General features: G+C 39.6%; 1 protein-coding gene across 1 annotated transcript; it reads left to right on the top strand.

The window, feature by feature from the left end:
* LOC135469907 (receptor-type tyrosine-protein phosphatase mu-like) lies at positions 1 to 25,825 on the top strand. The gene is made up of 22 exons (XM_064748547.1): positions 1 to 19; positions 518 to 727; positions 1,694 to 1,843; positions 2,453 to 2,602; positions 13,050 to 13,161; positions 13,402 to 13,478; positions 13,703 to 13,860; positions 14,259 to 14,346; positions 15,481 to 15,554; positions 15,802 to 15,838; positions 16,264 to 16,361; positions 17,090 to 17,215; positions 17,549 to 17,700; positions 18,054 to 18,189; positions 18,623 to 18,772; positions 19,410 to 19,509; positions 21,088 to 21,161; positions 21,394 to 21,528; positions 22,117 to 22,239; positions 22,449 to 22,603; positions 23,252 to 23,387; positions 25,020 to 25,825. Exons 1-22 carry the CDS (start codon positions 1 to 3, stop codon positions 25,092 to 25,094), a joined length of 2,535 nt encoding a protein of 844 aa, XP_064604617.1. The 3' UTR covers positions 25,095 to 25,825.
* Positions 25,826 to 26,520: the final 695 nt, after the last annotated feature.

Genomic DNA, 26,520 nt, shown 5'->3' with positions numbered 1-26,520 from the left:
ATGGAGTGGGACTGTATTGGTACAGGTTGTGACTCATGCAATACCACTCAATACTGTACACAAGACTTCACGATAACCCATAGTATAAAGTAGCCACATTTGGTAATGGTCGTAATTTTATTTGTGACAGAGAATTCCCTTGTGATACAGGATACAGGTCCGTTGATCCGTGGTACATGTTTTCTTTGGTCTGATTTGCAGGATTAATTTAAATTTTAGTCCAGGGTTCCTTTAATCTATGACACAGTTATTCTTTAATGTGTTGGATGCGACGATCTGTTTGTGGTTTGCGGAGCATGATTTCTTTCATCTGTGATGGTGCTTTACTTTCGTGTCTCACACAAGATTTTCAGTCATCAGTGGTACAGTTTTCTTTTTATCTGTGGTACAGTATTCCCTGTGTTGATAATTAACATCACTGTGCGCATTAACACAAGTTGTTCTGGTGCTTGCTGCTTCCGGTTAAATGCCTGATGGTAATTATATTACTCACAAAACTGTTTGGTTTGTATTACAGGCGGTAACCGTCTTAACGGTTTTACCCTGTTTGTGGGAAACTCCTCCCGGAATTACAGAGTGTGTTACCAGGACGCCACCACAAACAGCAGTGGTCCAGGGGACATTATTGATGGAGTTTGTAACGCCAGCAGCCCGATATTAGGGGACACCGTGAAGATTATGATCAACAATTCCTGGCCACTCACCATGTGTGAAGTACAGATATTCGGTATGCTGTCTGAATGGCAAGAATTCTATTACTAATAAATAGAAGTGATTTTACAGTTCATTTCGTTACTTTAATTCGATATTGTTTCGGACAAAAATGTGCAAAAGGAAGCGAAAAACAACACTACATGTATGCCTGTAAATATTCCTTAGATATTCCCATAGACAAACTACTTCAGTAATCTTTCCTTCAATGATATTCTCAAAGCAAATGTAAATATGCAAAAAGATAGTAAAATGTGGTGATTTGTAGTTGACAAAACTTTAGTATTTAGGAAATAAACAGGCGAACTTCCAAAAGCAAACGTACATTTAGTAAGACAAATACAAGTAAGAACCAAATTGCTGAAAACTCTCTCAGAGAGATATTAACTTACCCATATGATCGATGATAAAATCTATCCTTAGGGATTTATGGCAGTCAACAAACCGGAATGTATCTAGTATTTGATTTATTTGTTTGGTGTTTTACGCAGCACTCAAGAATATTTCACTTATACGACGGCGGCAAGCATTATGGTGGGTGGAAACTGGGCCGAGCCCGGGGGAAACCCACGACCATCTACAGTTTGCTGACAGACCTTCCCACGTACGGCCGGAGAGGAAGCCAGCATGAGCTGGACTTGAACTCAGAGCGACCGTATTAGTGTGAGACTCCTGGGTCATCACGCTGCGCTATCGAGCTAACCAACTGAGCCGCGGAGGTCCGCGAATGTACTTGGTAAGCCAGTGCTCTATTTCAGGAGTTTGACAAACCTCTAAACAAAGTTCTAAAGTCGCCTGCAAAGAATAGCAATGGCTGTGATATTTGCATACAGTGATAAAATTAATACTAGAGAAGTAAAATTACATAATATTAGTTTAAAGATGTATACTATGTTTTTTTCCGTTGTTTATGGATATGTAGCAATATATCGTGCCCCTAAATCCACGTCCATCTTTTTGATGTTGTGGGTGTGTTTATTAGTGTGCACACCCGGGACATACGGACCAGACTGTGGGGAGAGATGTGGGAACTGTGCTGAGAGACCGTCTGTCTGTGACATAATATCCGGGCTCTGTCCACAGAGAACACCAAGGTGCATGCTGGGATACCGCCCTGAAAAATGTGATGAAGGTGTGTTGTTTGTTAGATTGTTGAAGTTCCATCATGTCCAAACATGTACCTCTTGGAAATCTAGTATAGAACTCAACAAAGGATTGTAGTTAGTACATTACAAGTTTCATGCATCGCAATCACTACAAACTCATGTTGTGTTTGCTTTCTTCTTCGTCAAGTGAACGGTGTCGGAAAAGTTACCTTAGCATTTAAAATGACACTCGCATCTTTACTGTATTATAGTATATGTAATCACATTAATCATTCTTCAGTTTACCTCAGCCTTTCGACATCACACCAAAGTGCATAAGTTCCTGAAAATATCTTTAAAGTGAATGACAGCACCTGACTAAATGTTTATGTCCACTGAAAGACTGAAAGTACCTTAACACAACAATAAATATATTTTTTAGATTTTTAAAACCAAGAAAAGCAAAGAATGACAATGGCTGTGGTATTTGCATACAATGATAAAATTAATACTAGAGAAGTAAAATTACATAATGTTAGTTTAAAGATGTATACTATGTTTATTTACATTTTCGTTGTTTGTTTGTGGATATGTGGTAATATATCGTGCCCCTAAATCCACGTCCATCTTTATGATGTTGTGGGTGTGTTTATTAGTGTGCACACCCGGGACATACGGACCAGACTGTGGGGAGAGATGTGGGAACTGTGGTGAGGGACCGTCTGTCTGTGACATAATATCCGGGCACTGTCCACAGAGAACACCAAGGTGCATGCCGGGATACCGCACTGAGAAATGTGATGAAGGTGTGTTGTTAGATTGTTGACGTTTCACCATGTCCAAACATGTAACTGTTGGCAATCTATTAGTAAGTTCCAGCGCCTTTACTCTAGATCTCTAACGTCGAAGGTATTTTCCCTATAATAGTATAACCAGTAGCCTGCGGTAGATAAAAGTTGTGGACTTAGGCGATGAAGTCTCAAGAAAATATACACAGTTTTATCGGAAATTGGACATACTGGAAGAATATTTCTTGAACCGTTGGGCCCACCAAGAGGGACTGTGCTGGTAATTTTGAATTATCAGTGAAGTAAGCTCCCAGTTCCCTGTTCCTCGTTCGACATTCAAATGTGAACTAAGCTCGCAGTTCCTGGTTCTATATTTAAAGCTGACTTCAAAAATTTATTCTATTCTGCTCTTAATATTGCACCTAAAGGTACAAAACTTGGTACATGTGCACTTTTAGACATGCTGCACGTGATTTCCAAGTTACGACTCTAGGGGGCGTAAATGCAGATGGACATCGAATCGGGAACTGGGTGTTTACAGCTCTTAATATTGCACTTATATGTACAAACGTGGTACATGTAGAGTTTCAGACATCCCGCACGTGATGGTACCGGTAGTTCCAAGTTCTGACATTTTCCGAATTACTTCATCCCGCCGTGTAAGAAATGCACCAAACAATGGGGATGCGACATTGTCTTCAATACCACATACATTTACCCTATTTGTCCATCAGTCCACAGACTCTTATGACAGCCTGTAGCTTCCGGTGACAATTTTGATCTCTTATGACAGCCTGTAGCTTCCGGTGACAATTTTGATCTCTTATGACAGCCTGTAGCTTCCAGTGACAATTTTGATCTCTTATGACAGCCTGTAGCTTCCGGTGACAATTTTGATCTCTTATGACAGCCTGTAGCTTCCGGTGACAATTTTGATCTCTTATGACAGCCTGTAGCTTCCAGTGACAATTTTGATCTCTTATGACAACCTGTAGCTTCCGGTGACAATTTTGATCTCCTATGACAGCCTGTAGCTTCCGGTGACAATTTTGATCTCTTATGACAGCCTGTAGCTTCCAGTGACAATTTTGATCTCTTATAACAGCCTGTAGCTTCCAGTGACAATTTTGATCTCTTACAACAGCCTGTAGCTTCCGGTGACTATTTTGATCTTATAACAGCCTGTAGCTTCCGGTAACAATTTTGATCTCTTATGACAGCCTGTAGCTTCCGGTGACAATTTTGATCTCATATGACAGCCTGTAGCTTGCGGTAACAATTTTGATCTCTTATGACAGCCTGTAGCTTCCGGTAACAATTTTGATCTCTTATGACAGCCTGTAGCTTCTGGTGACTATTTTGATCTCTTATGACAGCCTGTAGCTTCCAGTGACAATTTTGATCTCTTATGACAGCCTGTAGCTTCCGGTGACATTTTTGATCTCTTATGACAGCCTGTAGCTTCTGGTGACTATTTTGATCTCTTATGACAGCCTGTAGCTTCCGGTAACAATTTTGATCTCTTATGACAGCCTGTAGCTTCCGGTGACAATTTTGATCTCTTATGACAACCTGTAGCTTCCAGTGACAATTTTGATCTCCTATGACAGCCTGTAGTTTCCGGTGACAATTTTGATCTCTAGTGACAGCCTGTAGCTTCCAGTGACAATTTTGCTCTCCACATCCATTAAAATCCTACTATATGTTCGAGAAATCTTTTGAAACGTTTGAAATCTTTGCACGTGAATAGCCGTTTATAACGGCATACATGATAGTACATGTACCAACACAAGAAATATGACAGAACAAGAAATGCATAAAACTCTTATCAAACAAGGACAGTAGTAGCATAATGTATACTACCTATGAAAACTGGTATCCTTTCTTAAAACACCAAAAATGATAAGGAACATGGGTCAAATTCAAATTTGTTCAACGGCCAAAAAAACCTTACTCTGTATTAAGTTAGAAAGGTTATAAGATTGGCTTGATTACCTGACTTTGCCACACACCACACTTGGGTAAGACAACGACTATACCACATATCCTGTTTGTAAGTTGGCATTTATTGAAGCCTTTACTCGTCATTTTCAGTGGTACAATTTGCAGCTTATCAAAATCCTAAGTGCAAGCGGCAATTTTTGCGCTAGCACGTCAACTTACAGGCACAAACACACACGAATGCGGGCGATTATCAAAGTTCGTGCGAGAAGAATTTGACGAGTATCTGGCAAACGTGTACCTATAAGCACAGAAAGTATAACAACGGCACGTCTTGGGGCGAAAAATACACCCCAGGAAATTTCAGGTGTGAAATTTTGCACGACTGTGAGGGCCTACGTAAAAACGAGTCATTTTGACCTTATTGTGGCTTTTTTTAACTTTGTTTTTTGGGGTGCAAGGGCTAGAATTTATCCTCAAAGCTAGATTTGTTTATCAGTTATCAATTGCAAATACCCGCGTTAGCGCGTACTTGTACCCGTTTTGTGTCAAATATACACGCGTGTTACAATCTGGTGTGGGGACATAGCCTTCAAAGAATTCAGACTACAGTTTGCTCACATTCTCCTTGCAGTTTAAGCCACCTAACTTGAAGTATAGTTTACGAGAGTAGACGGATTGAAATTTGCCAGCTTGACCACAATTTCGTCGTAATACAACCAGCCCTGTCGTATGGAACTTACAACAGGAGTGAATTAGTTATATCGATGCCGCCTGGCCCCAGCATGGCGAAACATCTGCTCATTAAGTTCTATCTGTCCGGAGAACTCTTGAAGCTTTGAGGAAGTCTTTTCCAGTGCGACTTGGTCTCAGATATAGAACACAAGGATTGGTGGCGGTGCTTCCAGGCTTCTCGTCTAATGTGTTATACCTCGACATCGCAGTGTTTTCCTAAATTAAAACAAAATTACTGCAATTGAATCAAAACATTGCATTAATCAATTATTCATTAAGCCGGGGACACACTAGATCCGCTTAATGTGTCTGCTCTGGCAACTGCGTATCTCGCCGGCGATCTAGTCCGCTCTGAAATTTACTTGCATCAAACATGTCAGATACTAGAGAAAAAAGACGCCGTCAATTCCACTCTGTCCGCTCCAGCGAATTTGCGAGATCGGGACCACCTAACTGACCAATCAGACAACATGGTATTGTGTTGGCCTGTGACGTTTAGTTTGCTTGACATGATTTACTGGGTCACATGACAGGGTTTGTTGTCCACGACAAATGTGTCTGCAACTATGCTGCGAATTCTGTCGATGTATTTTGTGGGCAATTAATGGCGTGCTACAAGATAAAATATCCGCCAGCTCATCCCGCCTTTAGTCTCATTTTCCTGCACGGGGTTTCAGATTTAAAGTAATGAATGAATGATTATGGCTTAACGCCACATCTGCAATATTTCAGCTATATCGAGGCGATAGCTGAAGAGGTTGAACCTTTCAATCCTTTCAGCGTCAGCAAAGACGTCTTTTCTGGAACATCTTTCTCCTGACTCCGCAGTGCGTGGGCTGGGGTCTCAAAACAGCCAACCATCCACCATCTCTGAGATTGTACTCATATCCTCGGTGCCTTCTTTGCGCTCTAAGAGACGAAAGAAAAAAACCACAACAATGTAACTTCCATATTTGTTAGTTTTGGCGTTAAGGTAGGTCTCTAATTAACACTTTTAGGAACAGATATCGCTTCCTCGAAACGTTCGCAGTGGTATGTGTGCAAGAAACAGAACTGGAGTGTTGTCCCCAAGGCAGATACGTGATCATAGAGCTACAAGAGCTAACTATGAACTCGTAAGGTTTTAGTCTTATATTTATGCCTGCTTAAACCGAGATTCAGTGACACTGTCATTGATTAACTGGGGGCCCAACTTAGTTATGTCAGGGTCGGAAATATCAGGATAAACTTTGTTTTATACTTCTCTGAATATAATCATCTTGATTTAGCAACTGGGTGTATACGAATGCATACAGCGTGCACTTTTAAAATCATAGCTATGATATTTACTGCTGCACCGAAAGCTGTCACTTACCACAGGCATACGCCTCTCAGGGTTCTTCTTTGATGTTCAAGGCATGTAGGATTAGTACAGGTGGCTACCAGTGTACTTTTGATTTCTGTCACAAAACCATTTGCGAACGCATCTGCTTCAGACCCGTAAAGATTACCTGAGAATTTAAGAGGAATGTCTGGTCGCCTGATGGCCCATGTCAGCTTTGCTGCATCCAATGTTGATTCTCTCAGGAAATCCAAACGTTTCAGTAATGTACCACGCAGCTGGTTCAAATTGTTGCACGCATCCCGAAGATCCCCACATTCCATGTCATTGACACGAAAAATGGCTAAGAAATTGTCCAGCGCCCATGTATTTACTAGTACCTTTCCATGATGCTCGCCTCCGCACTTCGGTACCGTAAGAAGGCTCTCCTTGTCAGACGTTTATTCACTTCCTCGTTGCCTTGCTAGTCTTGAGTGGTATTTGTTACATTTACGTGCTTTTCGGCGACACCAGTTTTCTTCACTTCAGGAAATGTAGTCAGACTTTTTTCTGCGAGATGTAGGCCCGAGGATGTCAGTATGTTGAGTTTCTTTCACACGCCCAATGGAGGACAATTTCAGTTTAGAAATAAGAAGAGCGGTGACAATTTTGTTTTCCGTTTCAGTACATCTAGTTTGACAGCCTTGTCAAGGCTAACTTTCTACTGAGGCGTTCGATGACCTTGTTTCTATGACATTTTCGGGGCCTGTTCCAGGGATATATCGGTATAAGGGCCCAAGCATATTACCTCTTAATAAAGGGTAAAATGACATGTACTTTTCAAGAGCTGCAGGGCAGAGCAGGGGATTGTCTTTGCCGAATAGGTCTTAGAATGGACAACACCGGGCAATTGTCTTGTCACCCATCTCTGCAACAACGCTCTTAAGGACTATGTATGTATTGGTCATATGTGCTAACACTGCTATTTGGTGCTGTGTTTTTGCGACGTCCTGTCACAACCTACACGAGAACAACACCAAGCACAGGTCTTGGAATACTGCCTTGACATTGTCAGGCTCAGTAGAGTTGCACAAAAGAAACATCCGACCACATGTTTAATGGCATTTCCAAAGGCTTTGTCATGTCTTATGAACAGCTGTTTAGACCTATAAACTGCTCAACCTGTTCCGACATCCGTCGGCACATCTCCCAGCAAGTGTTTATAAAGCGCTTAACGTTTTGGCGAACAGGAAGTTTTAACTGGTTTGGATTTTCTCCTTAGTATAACGTTTTCCTTTCAGAACACCGAAAAATAGCGAATAGTCGATCGAATTGTGAGCAAAAATGATAAATATGAAGTTGGAGGATGACGATTTAGTGTTGTTCAATAGGTATGCTTACTGTATAATGGATTGAATGCTAATGAAATGGTTGGTTTATAGTTGGTTTGATTGCTGTTTTGTCAATGAATTGGTTTTTCAATGTACTGGTGTATTGCACCTGTCAAGATATTAACAAAATCACGGTCATACAGTTTTTTATGTTAACTTTTTTGTTTGATACTTTATAACGCGGAGAAAACCTTCGCATCGCAAAGACCTCTTCCTTCCGCGAAGAAAAGGTCGCTGTGTTTACTTTTAATTCTTTGTTCGCAGTGACACCTTTTGACTACTTAAACCGACGAATCAATTTAAATTAGTAAAATGTTTTATTTAGAAAGAGAGCGTACAAAAAATGAACTAGCGCATACAAAGAAGCAAAAGCTATAAAAACGATAAATACGACCATAAACTTATTTCAAACAATGATAAACGTTTCTTCGGGGGTTTAACCTTTTCTTCGTAGTGCAAAGGTTTTTCCGCGGTTCAAACGTTTCCCAACGAATTACAAAGATTTAGACGTCGGAGAAAACATTTTCTCATCGGTGCAAAATTTTTCTCCGTGGTCTAAACCTTTTCTCCGCGGTAGAAAGGTTTTCTCTGCTGTGTAAACCTATTTCTGCGGTTTATACATTTTCAACGCCCTATAAATTTTTGTCCGCAGTAATGGTTTTCTCCGCGGTGAGAAGTTTTTCTATGAGCTGTAAGCCTTTTTTCTAAACTTAGAGAACTTTATAGTTGAATTCATCAGTTGTGGTTAAAATATTTTTGTGTCTGCCTTAATCTGCATTTGGATATACTTCAAATTGTTTGTTCGTAATGACAAGTTTTATTAGAAAGTGAATGATTGTAAATCAGTAAAAAATGGAATTTCAAATGACACAAAAGGGCCACCGTAATTTTACCATCTCTTCAAAATTAGCTACATGACGTCATTCAGTGACGCTGTGTCTGTTCTTTGTACATATTGTTTTTCGGTGTTTAAGATTAATTAGTTTTTGTTCCATAGGTGAATTTTTTGGTGTGGTGTATAATAAATAGGTTATTGACTAAATACCTCTCATGTGAACTGCATTTCCGCCATCTTACTCTACTGGCGTCAGAACCCCATTAGCTGCCAATGTTAGCGTTTAGCGCTATAGCTCAGTCCCAACCATTCAGTCCCAACGCCAAGGGGACGTCACTCGCAGCCTCATCACCACCTGTCTCCTTGTGACCTGTCGCCCAGAATTTCAAACTTTCATCATTAAAACTCATACCTGCCCAAAGCTAAGACAGTGTCCATCCTTTTGATATCAAGCATCCACCTGTACACCAAAAACGACAGGCTGGCAGCAAAAAAAGACTTTAGACCCTAAAATACACAGAACTAAAGTCGTAAGTCGTAATGGGGGTCTGTGTCCTATTACACACAGCCATATAGGTTATCTCCCTTGTAAAGGTATCGCGCTTTTGGGTCTTAGATGACACCTAATAATGCTATAGTAAATTAGCTGACACAAGTTCGTGTGAATAGCTTGTGTATGGATGATACCTATGCGTCTACAGTTAAATAACAATCCAAACGTCGTGAACATGTAAGTCTGCTAATGGACTCGATAGGATTAATAAATTGTTCACCGGCATCATCTCTGTGTTGATGTATTTTACAGAATGCAGTAACAACACGTGGGGAGTTAACTGCTCAAAGTCTTGTGGACAATGTTACAACAATAGCCAATGTAACACAACCACTGGGGATTGCCTTATAGACGCGCGGAATCCCCGATGTGACCCAGGGTATTCCGGAAGGGACTGTGTGGCACGTGAGTATATAGATTTAAAAAACCATGGATTCTTATTTCATTGAATTTTCTGGCTTTTATTGTTCAACAATACGTGACAAACACAACAAGAGCAGCCTTTAAAACTTTCACTTTTAAGTATACCAGTGTTACAGAATCATCTCGGTCATCTCAGATCGGAATGTATGACTGCCCCTTCCCCTGCACTTTCCAAAATATCACTACTGAATCTAAATCCTCCAAAGTGTCAGTGTTCTCCAAAGTTAAGTTAGCTTTCTTGTGGGGGCTTGTGGTTATCTGCTCCATTTTTATATCGAGTTTTCAACATCAATTTGGAGGCTAGAGTAAATAGCTGTGAACCTATATGTGTGTGGCCGGTTAGGTTCATTCTTGGGGGAAATGTCAACAAATAATAAAGACATCATCATGGCTGATGTACATGGTCAAGTTTATTCAGTGACGGTGAAACATGGGAAAAGTGACCAGGGTCGGGTACCTCATGGAGCCTGTACAATGACAGAACGATTTAATTAGTTCTGTGCATAAACACTACACCTAGAACCTATCGGGAGCTATTAAAAGTAATTAATCACACTAAATCAATCACCTGAGTACAACATAGTGGTTATCCGAATGAAAAACCATTCACATACATAACTGCGCAGTATTTTGGTATACTGTAGAGCGAATGAAAAGGATTATCAGAAACTTAATTCACTTATAACCTTATTAACTTACAGCCATGAGTTTACTGGTGTCACATCTCAAAATATCATTGACCCTGCACTTTAGTGCTGCCATGCAATATCAGCTTGCATTGAATTAACTATCAACTCCAAAACTACATTTACATCACATCAAGATTTCAAGAAATTGTTAAACAAAAGAAAATATTTGCAGCCACACAGTTGCAAATCGTTAATAAAGTCAATAACGAGAAGACCTCAATATCAATTAGAACCAAATGTAACCTACATTAGGTAACACTGAACACTATATACATGGACGAATACGATGACCCATAACTTTCAAATTTTCTAACCGAACGGCGTTCACTTAGACGCAGTGGTCCTCACTGAAACATCAATAGTTCCACAACAGTGTAACTATCTGCACTATTCAAATGCTATGCTACACCAGTATTTCAACAACACAACACACACATCTGCATAACAGCTAAATCCTATTGAGTATACATTCACTTAGCTCAGAGAAATGAACATGCGCAGTATACATGTCAACAACAAATGCATCATTATGCAATACACTGAATTGTACATTTAGTCTCTTAATTAGAAATAATCATCAAATACTAGCAAAATTACCTCACTGCTCACCATGCAGACTGATCAAAGCATCAAAGGCAGGCAGAATAATGCTGGTTACAGCTATAAGAGAACAAAAATGACATCTTGAGTGACATCTCACAGTTACACATATTTTTACGGTGTAACGGTTTTTACAGTGTACTAAGTAACATTACATAAAACTATATGTGGCTAGTTCCCTGTTTACAGCAAAATTAGTACAACCAGCAATAGCAATAAAGTCAGCAAATTAAGAAAGGTTTAATTCACTATTACCTTATGACAATAAGCAAATGCAGGGTGTCGACTAGTCACAGCAACGATAGCATGTTCAAACATTCACAAAACCCCCCAGCAAGTCTAGACCAGCTGTATATTTAAAAAAAATATTTCCTTGTCAGTTATATACTATAACGTGTTCAACTCATGCTAATATATACAGTTACATAATTCTCTGATCTAGGCATTCATGACATCTTACAAGATTTCCCGCCATCAACAACACTTTTACAACAGCGAAGAAGTTCCGAACTACATCAGAGCTCTCTCACACTACACTTTGTCAATGAAATCGGATAATGGCTGGCACCATGAACAGTTCCTTTCAAATGCCACAATGGTGTTTAGAGCTAGAAAAACTGCAAACATTAAGAAAATAACAAAACAACAAACCGTTAAACAACAATCTGCACCGCTGAACTATGCTCCATCAGCATCTCTATCTTCCACTCGCAGAGAGTTAAGAAGGGGAGGTAACTCTACATAATCATTGTGACAACGTGCCACGTATGGAATTTATATTTAATGCAATGCCTTAAGAAAACAATCGTTGTCCGTCCGTCTAGCAGAGACATGTTTTAGAAGGTGTTTATTATTATTATCTGTTACGCCAGAACTGCTCTGTGACAGAGTCACAGAAGTATATAAGAAATGGATTGGGAATGTCGTCTGAACAAAAATGGTAAAGGTTGCAATCGCTGCATTTATGAGAATCTGAAAAGCGCTGGCTCAATGCTATTCCAAACAGTTTACAATAAAGGTTCTTAAAAATCTTTCTAAAGGTTTGCACATCGAAAAGCAGGGTGTCGACCCTTTCCAGAGATACATGTATTGGCATCCGGTTTTCACAGTTTTATCTTGTGCGTTAGCCTATACATTGTTTTCACTCCCTCTGAGTAGACCTCAAAGTAAGCTGAACTAACCCCTATACATTTTCAAAAACATCACCTTTTGTAGCTTGTATTGGCCGTTTTTAAGCATACACGATTGCACTCGGCACATCAAAACGGTAGTGATATGAATCAGTTAAAGCCCATCAGTTGCTGTTATTTTGATGTTAAAACTTAATGAAATTTCTGAAATTCCTAAAAATTGATGAAGTTCAACATAAACAAGTGAATATAGCGCCTTTCATCGTTCCTATTTCGCCGGAAATAAATGTGCGGTTTTCTCAAGTACCCATATTAACCCATGGATAAATCTGAAATGAACCTTAATGAATAAAATAACCCTTGAAATTAACGCTTTTCTCGTAAGAAGAACTCTCGAATGTTGTCCCTTTCGTATAGATATCTATATGAGACGCACATCAAACACATGGAACGGCCACCTGGCTGTTAAATACAGTATTGTTGGAAATTACCTGCTCCTGCGCATGAAGATTGCAATCTGGATCGGATCTTAATTAAGTGTGGTCGTACGTTATTTACATTTAAGCATGTCAAATGACCTGTGGGTATATAACATCTTCTAAACCCAACTGAAGAGGAAAGGGTTAAAACCCCAACTGTTGGAAAGTAACCCTAAGCCCTAGTGTAGAACGATAACGATAACGATACTAATAAAGTTAAGGTATGTGAAAGTGAAATAAACCAAAACAGCAAAGCGATCATTAGAACAGATAGGGAGATATAATGGCGTGTCATAAATCTAGAGTGGAAATAAAGCTGAATTCAGATATAACTGATTAGGACAATAGATTCTCATCAGTATTTATTGATCTTTCTTTTTTCACTCCAGAAGCAAAAGCGTCTGCAGAAGGTGGTGTTAACCCTGCGTACATAGGCGGTGGTGTGGCTGCAGCTGTTGTTTTAATCATCATAGTGGCAGTTGTTGTCATTATCCTATTTAGGTATGTATTTGTTATGCGAATTTCCACAGTGACACTCAAAATACTTTGGTGGTCAAACCAGCATCCTGCTTGGTTGTTCTATGCCTTTCCGGTTACATGTAAGGACTAAGCATACTTTATACGCTTCATAAAATTCAGGTTCATTCAAAGGGAAGTTTGCTGTTTCCTTGTAGTTATCTCGTGCAACTTTGATCAATTTTGCCTTTGCTAGTAGTTTTCTTTATTTTACATCTTTTACAGGAGACGGCGTAAAGCGCACTGTAAATATGATGACCGGGAAGAAATAGAAGTGGACAGGCAGCCACAGAATAACATAGGTATAGATATTCATTTCCGCACCAACTCTTCCAATAAACTTATGAAGTTTAGAGTTGAACTTTTTTAACATCTAAAGATTATATGTGTTTAAAGGATGATTTTCTCGAAAGTATGTCATCTTGTTCTCAAAAAGTGTTAGTTTTTAATTAAGAGTGTTGTATAAAATAATTATGAAGTGTGTGAATATTGAAATAAAATATCTTTTCCTATTTCACGCTGGCAGCGTTTCAGGAAGACAGCGACGATCAGGAAGACGACCCACAGGGTGACGTTAATCCATACGTTAACGCAGACGTCGTCCCGACCGAAGTGTCTGTCAGCGAATTCCCAGACTACGGTGCGAGGAAGAAAGCAGCGAAAGGCTTCAAGAAAGAATTCGAAGTAAACAAACTCACAAACGTTTGAATGGTTTTGAAATGATTAGCATTCCCATTCTGTGTAGAGCTTAGGAGTCCGCCATTCTTCTGCAAGAAACCGATTGTGGCTACTTCCTCTACCTTACACACAAACTGACTACGGCAAATGAAAAAGTGTCGGGATTACAACGATAGAAATTTGGTTACTTTGCCAGTTGTTTTGTATGACCGTTGGTTACTTAAGCACTTAATTGATTCGTTTGTGGCATTGCATCATAGATTACAAATTATTTACACGAAAAAAAAAACTTTATCAACAGTGTGTTATATTTTCCACAGACATCAGGCGAGATTTACAGAAACTAATATCTGAAAATGCGCCTAGGAGTTTGCAACTCCTCGTATACTATCTATGTATTTCAGAAATTCCCCACTGGTTTGCACGCGAAGCATGACGCGGCTGACAAACCCGAGAATAAAGCGAAAAGCCGCTATCGAAGCCTCGTGGCATGTGAGTGATGTACCCTTATAATGTGCACAAAATGTACAGTGCTTTCCTCAGATGGTCTGATAAATGCCAAGCGTGTAACAAACCTGCACATATATACACTACAATAGATAAACCTTTTGTGTAAACGTCAAGTGCAAGACAAACACGATGTTAACATATAAAGATATTTACTTTTTCACAGAAAGGTCAATAACATCACCCACAGCTAACCACTGCCGTCCCTAACCTTTGTTTAAAGACAAACTTCTAGCAAAAAAACTTAGTATAGTGTTTTAGATTCCTTCAGATTTATATCAGTGAATAATCGAAATGTTTGACAAAATTAGAAATGACCGATACACTTGCATTGTGGAATTTATAGTACATGTATAACGCTAGACGACTTCGGACTTGAAGACCAAAAATACACATCTGGATCTGCGACCTACAAATGACACAATTCGTGAGTTGTTTCCTTTCCTATCATTCGAGAGAGTTTAAGCATATTGCTGCCTTAGAAGATTGTGTACGGGTTGTACCCATGGGAGCAGCAGTACATAAGTTCACAGAGGCCTGCCACTGTGTTATACCCATGGTGCTTCTGCACTGTTAATCTTACCACAGTGAATGGCGACGCAATGACCCATGAGAAGACGCCTGAGATTATTTCCATGCTTGTATGCTCCAATCAGTGTGTATTGAGAGTAAGCAGATAAAGAATCAATTAACGAGTGTGTGACATAAATGCACTTCTCTGTACTTAAAATATCCATTTATGTACTTCTAATATACAATATCTATGTTCTATTGATGAGGTTACAATAGACCGTTTCCATCTGCAATCTGCAACAGAAAATGTGCAGATATTACTAAACCCAGTGTGTTGACTTTTGATGAGTGTTTTGGCCGCTATTTACTATCTGTAGAATATCCACGCGCAGAGCTAGGTTGTCCTCTGGTATTATTATGAAATGTAGTTTTGATATAATTCATAATGAGAATTGGAAACACAAGCTTTTTCTTACATGGGAAGCAAATGAATACTATAAGTGGGTCGTCTATTTCAGACAAAGTGAAACCATCTATTATAACAAATGTGACAAACATCCATGATTATACTTAATGTTCAAGTTATGTCTCGTATTCTGCTTTCAGACGACCATTCCAGGGTGTTGTTATCTGTGACAGACGGCCAGGCTACTGACTACATCAATGCCTGCTACATAAATGTGGGTTACAATATTTAAACGTCAACCGATTGGTCTTGCTAATCACAGAAAGATAAAAGGAGACAGAACAATAAACAGAAATGATTTATAAGTGTGGAAGCTCAGTTACCCCTAGACTTTTAACGGAGTTGTTGATTAGTTAAAACGATTTAAATCATTTCGAGTACATGCAAGGTTTAATAGAAGGTCGTGGTAATTATCCGCTAGAAAATAGGAACGGATGTCTAACGATTTTGTGGATTTACAGGGTTACAACGAACCGAAGAAATACATCGCATCTCAAGGCAAGTAATATAACCCAGACATCTCAGTTCAAAGTAAGCAAAATCCAGCACATCATAAAATGGAATGCGCCACCATACTATATCAGCGTTAACCAATCAAGTGAAATTTTTTCTACAACCCGATAACACACCTATTTCCACGGCTACGTTACACGATCCCTCTTATACGTTTTTTATATAATGACACAGAAAGTTCATGTCACGGGCATCGTTTTTCCGGTTTCTCTAATATGGTGTATCTCGCGGCCCTCGCAAGAATTCCAAATTGAAAGTTGATTCATGAGTTATAACTAAATTTTAAACAATGCGGTTAATTTCTTTTTCACTCCCACGGATGTAATTTGGTAATTTGTAATTTTTTTACAATTAAGTGGCGTTTTGACATTGACATTTGGCAAATGTACTGTGGATTGATTTTTGCACAGGTCCTAATGACGTCATCCTTCACGATTTTCTGCGCATTGTCTGGGAACAGAAGTCTGGAAAGATTATCATGGTGACCAACTTAATGGAGACAACAAAGGCACGTGAACGGCGGGTTTGCTGTATATCTTGTTAAAATTATCCCCAAATCTTTCTATGCATGTTCACTCGATTTGAATACACGATTTTCAACTAAAGGGATGTAGTCTAGACCATGGAGATAGGGCGAGGTTGTGTAAATTAGTGTACAATAAGATTTATAATAAATATTTACTGACAGAATATATGTTTAACGATGAAATATGTACGTATAATTAAGGACTCCATTCTATTGTTTCAATTATCTGACAAACTGCATACACCACACACATAAAATGTAGAACATTTCATGGCTGACAGAAATACACGCTGCTGCAGCACTTGTGCTGAAGAAAATAATGAAAGTCGATCTCATTTAAAGTACTTTTCGGGACAACACCTGTTAACATACAGTTTGTGACAATACCAGTTTAAAGACATCACGACAACGGCTCACGATCCACACAGCTCCCCAAATAGTCCTACATACCACATCAACTCGATTCTTTATTTAATTGTTTATTTACTTGTTTTTGATCACCTTAATTAATATTCCTCTGTGATAAATACATAAGACGTTTTTGTTTTTGGACGGAAGAGGAAGAAAATCAAGGACTTTAACCACACAGACAAGTTCTGCTCACAGCACCAGCTTGAATTCATATTGCGACACCTTTTGTCCTGGCACTAATATACCAGCTGTGACTGTATTGTTTTGCTTGGATTTTCACGCCAGCTTCTGTTTTGCAGACCAAGTGCTGCCAATACTGGCCTGACGAAGGATCGGAGAGTTTTGGCCTGATTACTGTGACACTACTGAATGAGGAGTTTTACGGGGAGTTTACCGTGAGAACTCTGCTACTGACTCACAACCAGGTGAGTGGATGGGAAGTTTTACGCGAAGTGTACTGTGAATTTCAAGGATATTATCAATGCCTGAAATCTAATCGTGAATCGTTGTGCATATTCTTTCAATTCTTCTTCGTGAAGTTTAAGCATTTTGAACAAACGGTATATGTGGTTTAATGACATTTGGTAATTCCAAGCCACTCTTTGTGTAAGGATTTTTTTACAGAAAAATTATTACATTATGTGACCAGCCTAGAAAAAAGTTATATCATTCATTTTACGAACGTCCAATTTTGCCCTGATGTGGAGGCCGAAGGATTTATTTGTTATCTTGCCCGTCATATGTTATTTGGTGCTCAGACAAAGACAGAAAGCTACACAGTCAAGCAGTTCCACTTTACGGCCTGGCCTGATCACGGAGCCCCTGCTCAACCTACTGGGTTACTGGATTTTCGGGACAAAGTTAACGCTTATCAGACGCAGCTTAACGGACCAATCGTCGTGCACTGCAGGTAACCCATCTGCAAATGGAAACGCTTTTGATTTTATGCTCGGTGATTGAAACTCTACTTCCGTGTTAGGCATGCATATCAGTGAAGACACACCGCCACTTCAACCAATCAAAATTAGGAATTTTTGACCAACGCGTTCTGAGTATTTATTTCAAACCGGGTATCTTTCGACTAAGTATAAAGAGATAATTGTTATTGCTTTTGTCTGTTTTTCTTTTTGTTTGCATTTTTTGTCTTTTTACTTTTTTACTTCGGTATTAATCACAGAGACAATGGAGTGTTTGCTGAAGAGGCAGTAGCCGTGTCGTTCGGAGAGAAGTAATTGGCCGTTTCTTTTCCTTTCCCTTACATAGCGCTGGTGTGGGTCGCACGGGAACATACATAGCTCTGGATTATCTGATCTCCCAGGCTCAAGACGAGGGGGTGGTGGATGTGCCGGCCTGTGTGAGACAGCTCCGGGAACAGCGAGTTAACATGGTCCAGGCATTGGTAAATATGGCATTTTACAAACCCCGGTCCCCGATGGCAGACCAATCTAGACTGCTTCAGATGAGGTTCTCTACCTGAAGCTGTCTATCCAAGATAAAATGATACGATATTCATATTTTGTGCCGAAAGAGGTAAAAACACTCTCTGTTTCATAATAGTATAGCTTTTTACTGCTGCTTTATTTACAAAAAACCTACTGATGTGTTTTTTTTTAATAACCGTCCGCTAGGAAAGAGGAATTTTTTATTACGTGATGAAATGAAGAAATTGTTTCTGGCGCCGGTTATATTGGCCTTTTTGTTGCTCTTTTTCACTTGTCCATCTTCGTTTCATGCTTGATCACCTATAATTCCCAGATATAAAAAAAGTCGTCACGGATATGATTGTATCTACAAATTAAAAAATATGTGTTTGTACCTGTTAATTGATCTAGGAGCAATACATATTCCTTCACGAAGCCCTCGCCGAGGCTTTTGTTCTTGGGAGTAGCTATATTGGCGAGGCGGAATTCCACTGTGTCTTTGCCGAGCTGTGTGCTCCTGACCCAGAGACCGGCATGACCAAGATGGCAGAACAGTTCCAGGTTAGGATAAACTTGTGATTTTTTGTTGTGTGTTGTGCGTTTTATCACAAGGTGAAGAATATGACCTAGTGACATTCGTCGTCTTATAGGGTAAACCCATCTTGGATTTTTATTGATCATTTCAAGTCACAATACGACCAATCGGTGGTCACAAATACTGCAGCAGATTTGAAGACATTTATCTGTGTGTATGATGTGTAACGGTGTCACAATGTGGTGGCGTTAAGTTGACAGAACATTTGTGTAGATGTGTTCTTCGTGGTTATTGTAGTTATATTACTATAACATTTATGTGTGTGAATGGTGCGTGACGGTGTCACAACGCTGTGGCGTTAAGTTGACAGAACATTTGTGTGGATGGATTCTTCGTGGATATTGTAGTTATATTACTATAACATTTACCTGTGTGAATGGTGTGTGACGGTGTCAGAACGCTGTGGCGTTAAGTTAACAGAACATTTGTGTGGATTGGTTCTTCGTGGTTATTGTACTTATATTGCTATAACATTTATGTGTGTGAATGGTGTGTAACGGTGTCAGAACGCTGTGGCGTTCAGTTGACAGAATATTTGTGGATGGGTCCTTCGTGCTTATTGTAGTTATATTTCTATACCATTTATTTTTGTGTATCACACAGTGTCTACAGCGGCTGACATCTCCTCTGACTGAAGGCGTGCTTACCACAGCCCGTCATCCAGACAATGTCATCAAAAACAGATCAAGCCGAATCTTGGCAGGTTGGTCCAGTCTGGCAGTTAGATTATAATTACTCATGGCAGTGTGTCTACCCACTGTGGTACTTAGCATGAGAAATAAATGCTGATACTCGGAGATCATGTATTTCTGCTCACCATAACGGTCACGTGTAAAATGTATTGCCCGTATAAGATATGCCACAGGCTCAGAAAACTGCACCCAACATTCTCAAGAAGTGATCGCTGCTTTTGCGGTCACCCAGTACTCGAAGAATAGAAACATGTGAATTTGATAGAGAACAATTTTCAGGTACTTGGTGGAACAATACAACGGTACAGGCGAATACTTCCGTTATCCACGTTGTAGGGCAAATTTCACTAATAGTCCTGACGTAACACCTAAAACCCTCTTCCAGGGCACATAACATCTAAACTGTTCAACTGACTCGATCTTTATACTCTGCCTCAGTCTTAGTGAATGCTGCTAAGCTTTGAATAAGACCAGTAGCCTATCGTGTCACCAAAATCCTGTGAGAGTAGTGTTCCCCAGTTCCACGTCACCGAAAGACATGCTTCTGTGCGTGAACAGTGTAGAGACACATGGAGATTGTCATGACAGTGCGCTATCCGCGATGATGTATCAACATCAAGTTGTCTGGAGTCGGGCTGTCGTCGGGCAAGGCTGATGCAATAGCCCAACCTCAGACAACGAGAGGTTGATACAACTTCGCGGAACATACACGGTCGTGATGATCTATCTATCTTATATCTCTTTATTCAACGAAGTGAAGGGGAAATTTCACTAAACTGTGATTCACAGCCACAACATGAAGAAATCAAATGTCAAACTGGAATATAACTGAACTAATTTGATTAAAAAAAACAATTACTACAGCTCTCAACAACGCTGTACGTGACTGTCAACTTTCAGCTTGGAAAGAATTCGCAGGCTTGCCGATGACGATTTGTTTGTTATCAGAGTTGCAAAAGCAAGCAAGCTCAGAGTGTTCCTGAGTAGTCCCAGAAAGAGCGCTGTAGTCGTCTGACACAAAATTTGTATCAGATGGCTTGTATCGGATGCCGTAGACAGATAGGTGTATGATAAATGGATATACAACCTTGATTCTGACCAACCGTCAAGGCATACACGTGTTGCACATTGCTCTCCCATGGACAAGCTCTACACTATTCCCCTTTGTACGAAATATTTATCGAATATGTTGTCTTAAATTTGCTCGGGACTGTAGCTATCCGGGTTTCCGGGATTTCAACATAACATTTATATATTTATTTATTTGATTGGTGTTTTACGCCGTACTCAAGAAAATTCCACTTATACGGCGGCGGCCAGCATTATCGTGGGTGGAAATCGGTCAGAGCCCGGGGGAAACTCACGATCATCCGCAGGTTGCTTGTGACGTTCTCACGTACGACCGGAGAGGAAGCCAGCATGAGCTGCGACTCACAGCGACCGCGCTAGCGCACTAAGCAACTCAGCCACGGAGGCCATCTCGAACATAACAATCAACCCCGTAATGATCGAAAAACAGATTGCGGCTATAAATTCAGAGATGGAAGCGGTGGTGAGATCTGACAGTACGCGTGTTTCTCTGTTGACAGCGGACATATGCAGACCGTACCTGTCCACGCCGGTACCTGAAGGCAACAACTACATCAATGCCGTGTTCTTACCAGTAAGTGATGGGAGTTTATTTTCCTGGTGACAAAATCATGGAATGAACTGACAAATAAACATAGTTGTAATAACCACCTAACTGTATCCAAAACTGGAGTATTTCGGCATTTTTAATATTTGTGTCACAGATTCCCACTTTTCCATAACCCCGTACTTATTTCTTAGTGAATAAAAAGAAAAGGTTGACTTTGATTCTTCGCAATTCCTGCATCTTGCTGCTAATGTTACAGGCGTTCAGATCGAAGAAGGGTTTCATTGTCACCCAGACTCCTCTACCCAACACAGTCCTGGATTTCTGGCGCCTGGTGTATGACCACGGCATAAGTGTTATCGTCATGATAGACGTTGTCAAGCCACGTGATACGGTTAGTTTTGTAACAGATCAATGTACGAGTCAGACACGGCGTTTTGGGTCCCACAAAGGTGTAATGTATGCTATATCCACATGCACACTTCAGAACGATGCTTGCCTTGAAAGACGAGATTAATCACGGCTTTTAAATTCCGCTCAAAGGAATAGTTTGTTTTTTGTTTTTTTTTTAGATGAGAGCTATAACCATTTTAATTGTTGGATTCTGTGGCTGTATGTCGCCATCGTAAACTGTAATGTGAACCTAAGTGAGGTCAAAAATATTTTTGTTACAAAATAACTTTTAAATCGACCGGTGTATTCTCACATGACAGCGATTTGAAATGAAAGAATTTAGAATTTAGAGAAATATATGTGAAATTAGGTAACTTCACCTCACAAAAAACTTTTTGACCGCAACTGGATTATAACTGAACTCTCAGGGAATCAGACGAAGGTGAACCCATTTAAAGTTTTGTGTGCCTTTTATCAGTGTTTTACGACAAAAACAGTAGATTAAATAATTTTACCTAATAGGTCATATTTTAAATGATAATAAATCCTGAGATTTGTGCTAACGGTTAAAATGTCATATTTTCCAAAGGATGTTGGAGTATACTGGCCAAAAGAAGAGACTCAGTTCGACCCCTTTGTTGTGAAAATTCAGGGCAAACAGGAGCGCGAGGGCTTCTCCGTATGGACCTACCATTTGGCTCACAAGGAGACCGTAAGGACTCCACAAACTTAGAATATAACCATTGTATAGTTCCCTGGTAATTTAGGCAGTATCTTTAGACGAATTCACAGTTTGATCTAATAACTATGTAATCATTTTATGAAAACTTAACGGGATATTCATTTTTGACATCAATAATTTTAGGTTTGATTCACTGCTGTCATCGAAAAAGTTCAATGAAATTTCTATACATTTAACAGAATGCAGCGCATCATATCAAGCAGTTCCGATGTAAGTTCTGGCCAGGTGTAAATGTACCAGACCCCTCCTCGATACCATCTCTACTGGCCATCATAAACGAAGCGACCAAATGGCAACAGAAAACGGGCAACGAACCTGTTCTGGTGCATTGTAGGTAAGTTGTTATTGCACCAGCATTATGCCTTTGTCCTGGTTTAATTGAACATTGTACTGAAGGTTATTGTGTTGTAGCCGTAATAATGGATTTTGTTATTGAGTTGAAGCCGTAATGAAACCTGTAACCACTAATACTGTCTGTGTGTTGTAGCAGTAATAAGGGATACTGTTATTGTACTCGGGGATACCGCTAATGTGTTGTAACAGGAATCAGGGATACTGTTATTGTGTTGTAGCAGTAAACAGGGTTACTGTTATTGTAATGTAGCAGTAACCAGGGATACTGACTGTGTTGTAGCACTAGTCAAGGATACTTATATTGTGTTGTATCAGTAATCAGGGATACTTTTATTGTGTTGTAGCAGTAATCAGGCATACTGTTATTGTGTTGTAGACGTAATTAGGGATACTGTTACTGTGTTGTAGCAGTAACAAGGAATACTGTATCATAATACTCATGGTCTTATTTCGAGATCGAACTCTTTTATCGACAAAGGTAAAAAAATGTCATATTCTGTCATGTGACAAGCCAAAAATGTTTCACATTTTAAATGATACAGGAGGATTGTGGTTTTTTACCTTCAGTTACAAAAGTGTTCGAAAGTTCCCTATTAAATTGTCTGTGAAAGAATGCTTTGATGTTCAGAGACGGTGTGACGAAATGCGGTGTGTTCTGTGTGGCTGCGTCGGTGATTGAGAGACTGAAGGTGGACCAGCAAGTGAACATCGTCCACACGGTGAAACAGATGAGGGCCAATAGACCGGAGGTCATCACTGACCTGGTAAGCAATACACAGGGCTATACTGGCAATAATATAAGCTGGAGACATGAATACACGGTAGTAGTGTACGTTGTGAATACAAAAGACCACAGAACAGTCAGTAAAACGAGAATATCGACAAGAGCACGATAGTTGACAAATGGTCACACATAACCGGTGATATCCAGCGCCCAGACAATTTACTTCGGTGGGATTTCAATTTAACTGTCCATGTAAATGATTAAATGTATTACCTTAGACGCCCGCTAGCACCAGGGCTGAAACGGAATTAAATTAGAATTAGAGACGACGTTAATTGCAACTTGTAAAATGTGACTGACGTAGAAATAATCTGAATCTGTACTGTCATCATGTTTTAAGAAAACCATCACATTAAAAGCATGCAATTGGACCAGGTCTCGGGGATGTTTAGCCCATCAGAGTAATCCCCCTTTATACAGACATAGCCTATAACGGAGCACAACATGGAGACTAATAATCTCTTGCATTGTGCAGATTTTCCAGTTATTTTCATTAATGGAAAATAAAAAGAAATGAATAAGTCATTTGTTATATGAATATTAAAAAACTGTAAATTAATGTTATTGCATGTTAAATGTGACGAAAACACAGGGTTTTGAGTAAGACTAGATGAGTTACACCTAATAAATTGCAATTTTAGCACTGCATTTTTTCATCTTATTTTGCTGAAGCCCTGGTGCTAGCGGATGTGTAATTTGGTACTATTAAAGCATTTACATGAACAGTTAGAATGAAACCTTAACTAAGGTAAATTGACAAAACGCCATATTTCACGTGTCAATATTTGCCAGCTATCACACCGTCGTGGCTGCTTTGGTTTTACTCTCTATACTGTACGTCTGTAATTATATTATTCTGTTCGCTGCTTCTCGAAGACAAGATCTTTACACGCACATTAATAAAGTCAAAATGAGATATTTAAATAAGACTGTCTATACAAGAGAGACCTACTTAAAAGGCCATGTCTAAGCGGATGTCCTCTCTTTGGCCAATCAGATTGCCTCAATGAGAGATCTGATCAGGCACAAATCCGTGGACCTATTTTATCTTACCCGTAAGGAGTTATTTTCCAGCTATATCTGAATAAACTGCATTCTGTGCTCTGAGCGTCATTTACAATAGAGAACAGGTTTTCGACGCCTGAATAAAGTAGAAAGTCTAGTAGAATAATTGCCAAAATGAAATGAAAATAAACCTTAGTGCTTGAGCTATCAAATAGACATTTGCAGACTTCTAGATCATCCGTGGGGTAGTTAAGGCTACCAGCGAATTGGCGCGGTAGCCAACAGCACAATGGGATTGTACATATCAGTTCCATTCTGTGTACAATTGGAGACGTCTCCTCGCCTATGTGAAAAGAATCAAACAAAACAATCTATGCCTACAGGACATCATCCTACAAGATGGTCGTGGGTTTCCCCCTAGCTCTGCCCCATTTGCTCACACCATAATGCTGACCTCCGTCATAGAAGTAAAATGTTATTGAGTACGGCGTAATTCAATCAAATAAAATCAAATTAATACAACGTCTTCCCCAGCCTCCAGTAGAGTCTTGCACAACTTATAACCGAATTTTGTTATGTCTATACATCACCGATAATTTCTTTACAGGAGCAGTTCCATTTCGTACACCAAGTGGCCAAGGTGTATCTGGAGACAGCGCACACATATGAGAACCTGGAGTGAACATCTTGTCATTCCCGGTCTGCCTGAAATATGGACTGTAACTTATGACTCCGGCTTAAACGGCTCATTCGTCACTTTTACGATTTGGTCTTGTGATAATCCTCAAGCTAACTTTATCCCATGCACTACTTTAAGCTCAAATACAGCTGTTATTTTGGGGAATTATTCGATTTATTGGTAGAGAGCAGTTGTAGCGGTAATTGCCATTTAGCTATCTAGACAATATGCTGGCACTAAATTAATAAGTTATTATTATTAAACGCTGTTCTTTTTGCAGCATTTGTTACTTTTGGATTAAAACTGTATTAATTTGGCATTCTTGTCTTGTTAATTGAAAAATAAATTAAAATGGGCCATCACTGCAATCTTTAAATAGAGAATGCTTTGGGCTACACGCGTACATGCACATGAAATGACTGAAATATCAGAATGTCAGAGAACTACAGTGTCTTCTGGGATTAATAATGCTTGGATTGCCACAAAAGCTAACTTCTTACAAAATTAACGATAAACTGTTACTGTGAATAATTTTGCAATATTGTGAATTTTTTGTGATTTTCGCACTAAGCTTACTACTTGACACTAGCGGTAAGTGTTTCCACTTTCTTGTACATAACGTCAACAGTATAGCTTTTATGCTCACTGTACGAGTACATGTACATAAAATAACATTTAACTGTAGTGAGAACTGTTTTTGCAATAGTATGCAAAATTAAACACGGTTTTTTATATTCTTTGAACTTCGTCGGTTCTTTTCTTTGGCGCTCTGTTTTTTTCTGTATGTATCGTTGGAGATTTCTTCCGTCCTTAGCTATGTTTCAATCATATTACAGCGAGGAGTTTTTAGGTGTTTGTACATATATTATGTCTTCTTGTCCCATGCTGCAAAAGTGCTGTCGACATTAAATATCATGCCTAAGACACCAGACATGAAAACTCACCCAGTCATATTACACTGACAACGGGCCAACCGGCCCTGTTTCCCTGCTCTAATCTCTCAGTCCTGAGCGCCAAGCGAGGAAGCAACAACATCTTTCAAAGTCTTTGGTATCATCAGACCTGAGTTTGATCCACTGTCTCCGGCTTTGAGGCGGACGCTCCGACCACTAGACCATCGACGCGATCGTCCTTGACGTTCTGAGTTTTCATTTAATGATTTTCTCTTTATTTGGCTGCGAATTTATGCGTTCCATGTGGTGGGAATTACTTGCAGACATGATGACCGGAATCACATGCGGATGCAGCATGTGGATAAATAGCAGGTGGATATGTTGCCAAAATAACATAAGGACATGTTGTCAGAATAACATGAAAAATTGATGCCGGAATAACATGTGGACATGTTGTCAGGCTAACACGTAGAGTTGATGCCGTAATAACATGTGGGCAGGTTGTCAGGATAACAAGCAGAATTGATGCCGGAATA

The sequence above is a fragment of the Liolophura sinensis genome, chromosome 7 (genome assembly GCF_032854445.1).
Source record: "Liolophura sinensis isolate JHLJ2023 chromosome 7, CUHK_Ljap_v2, whole genome shotgun sequence".
NCBI classification, from domain to species: Eukaryota; Metazoa; Mollusca; class Polyplacophora; order Chitonida; family Chitonidae; genus Liolophura; species Liolophura sinensis.
The sequence above is the reverse complement of the archived record's forward strand: the minus strand, read 5'-3'. Positions and strand labels throughout refer to the sequence as shown.

Bases quoted from the DNA above. Each gene is read 5' to 3' on its own strand.
- LOC135469907 (XM_064748547.1), top strand. The intron at 728-1,693 runs GTATGCTGTCTG...TGTGTTTATTAG, and splicing joins GTGTGAAGTACAGATATTCG to TGTGCACACCCGGGACATAC. The intron at 14,347-15,480 runs GTGAGTGATGTA...TTCTGCTTTCAG, and splicing joins CTATCGAAGCCTCGTGGCAT to ACGACCATTCCAGGGTGTTG.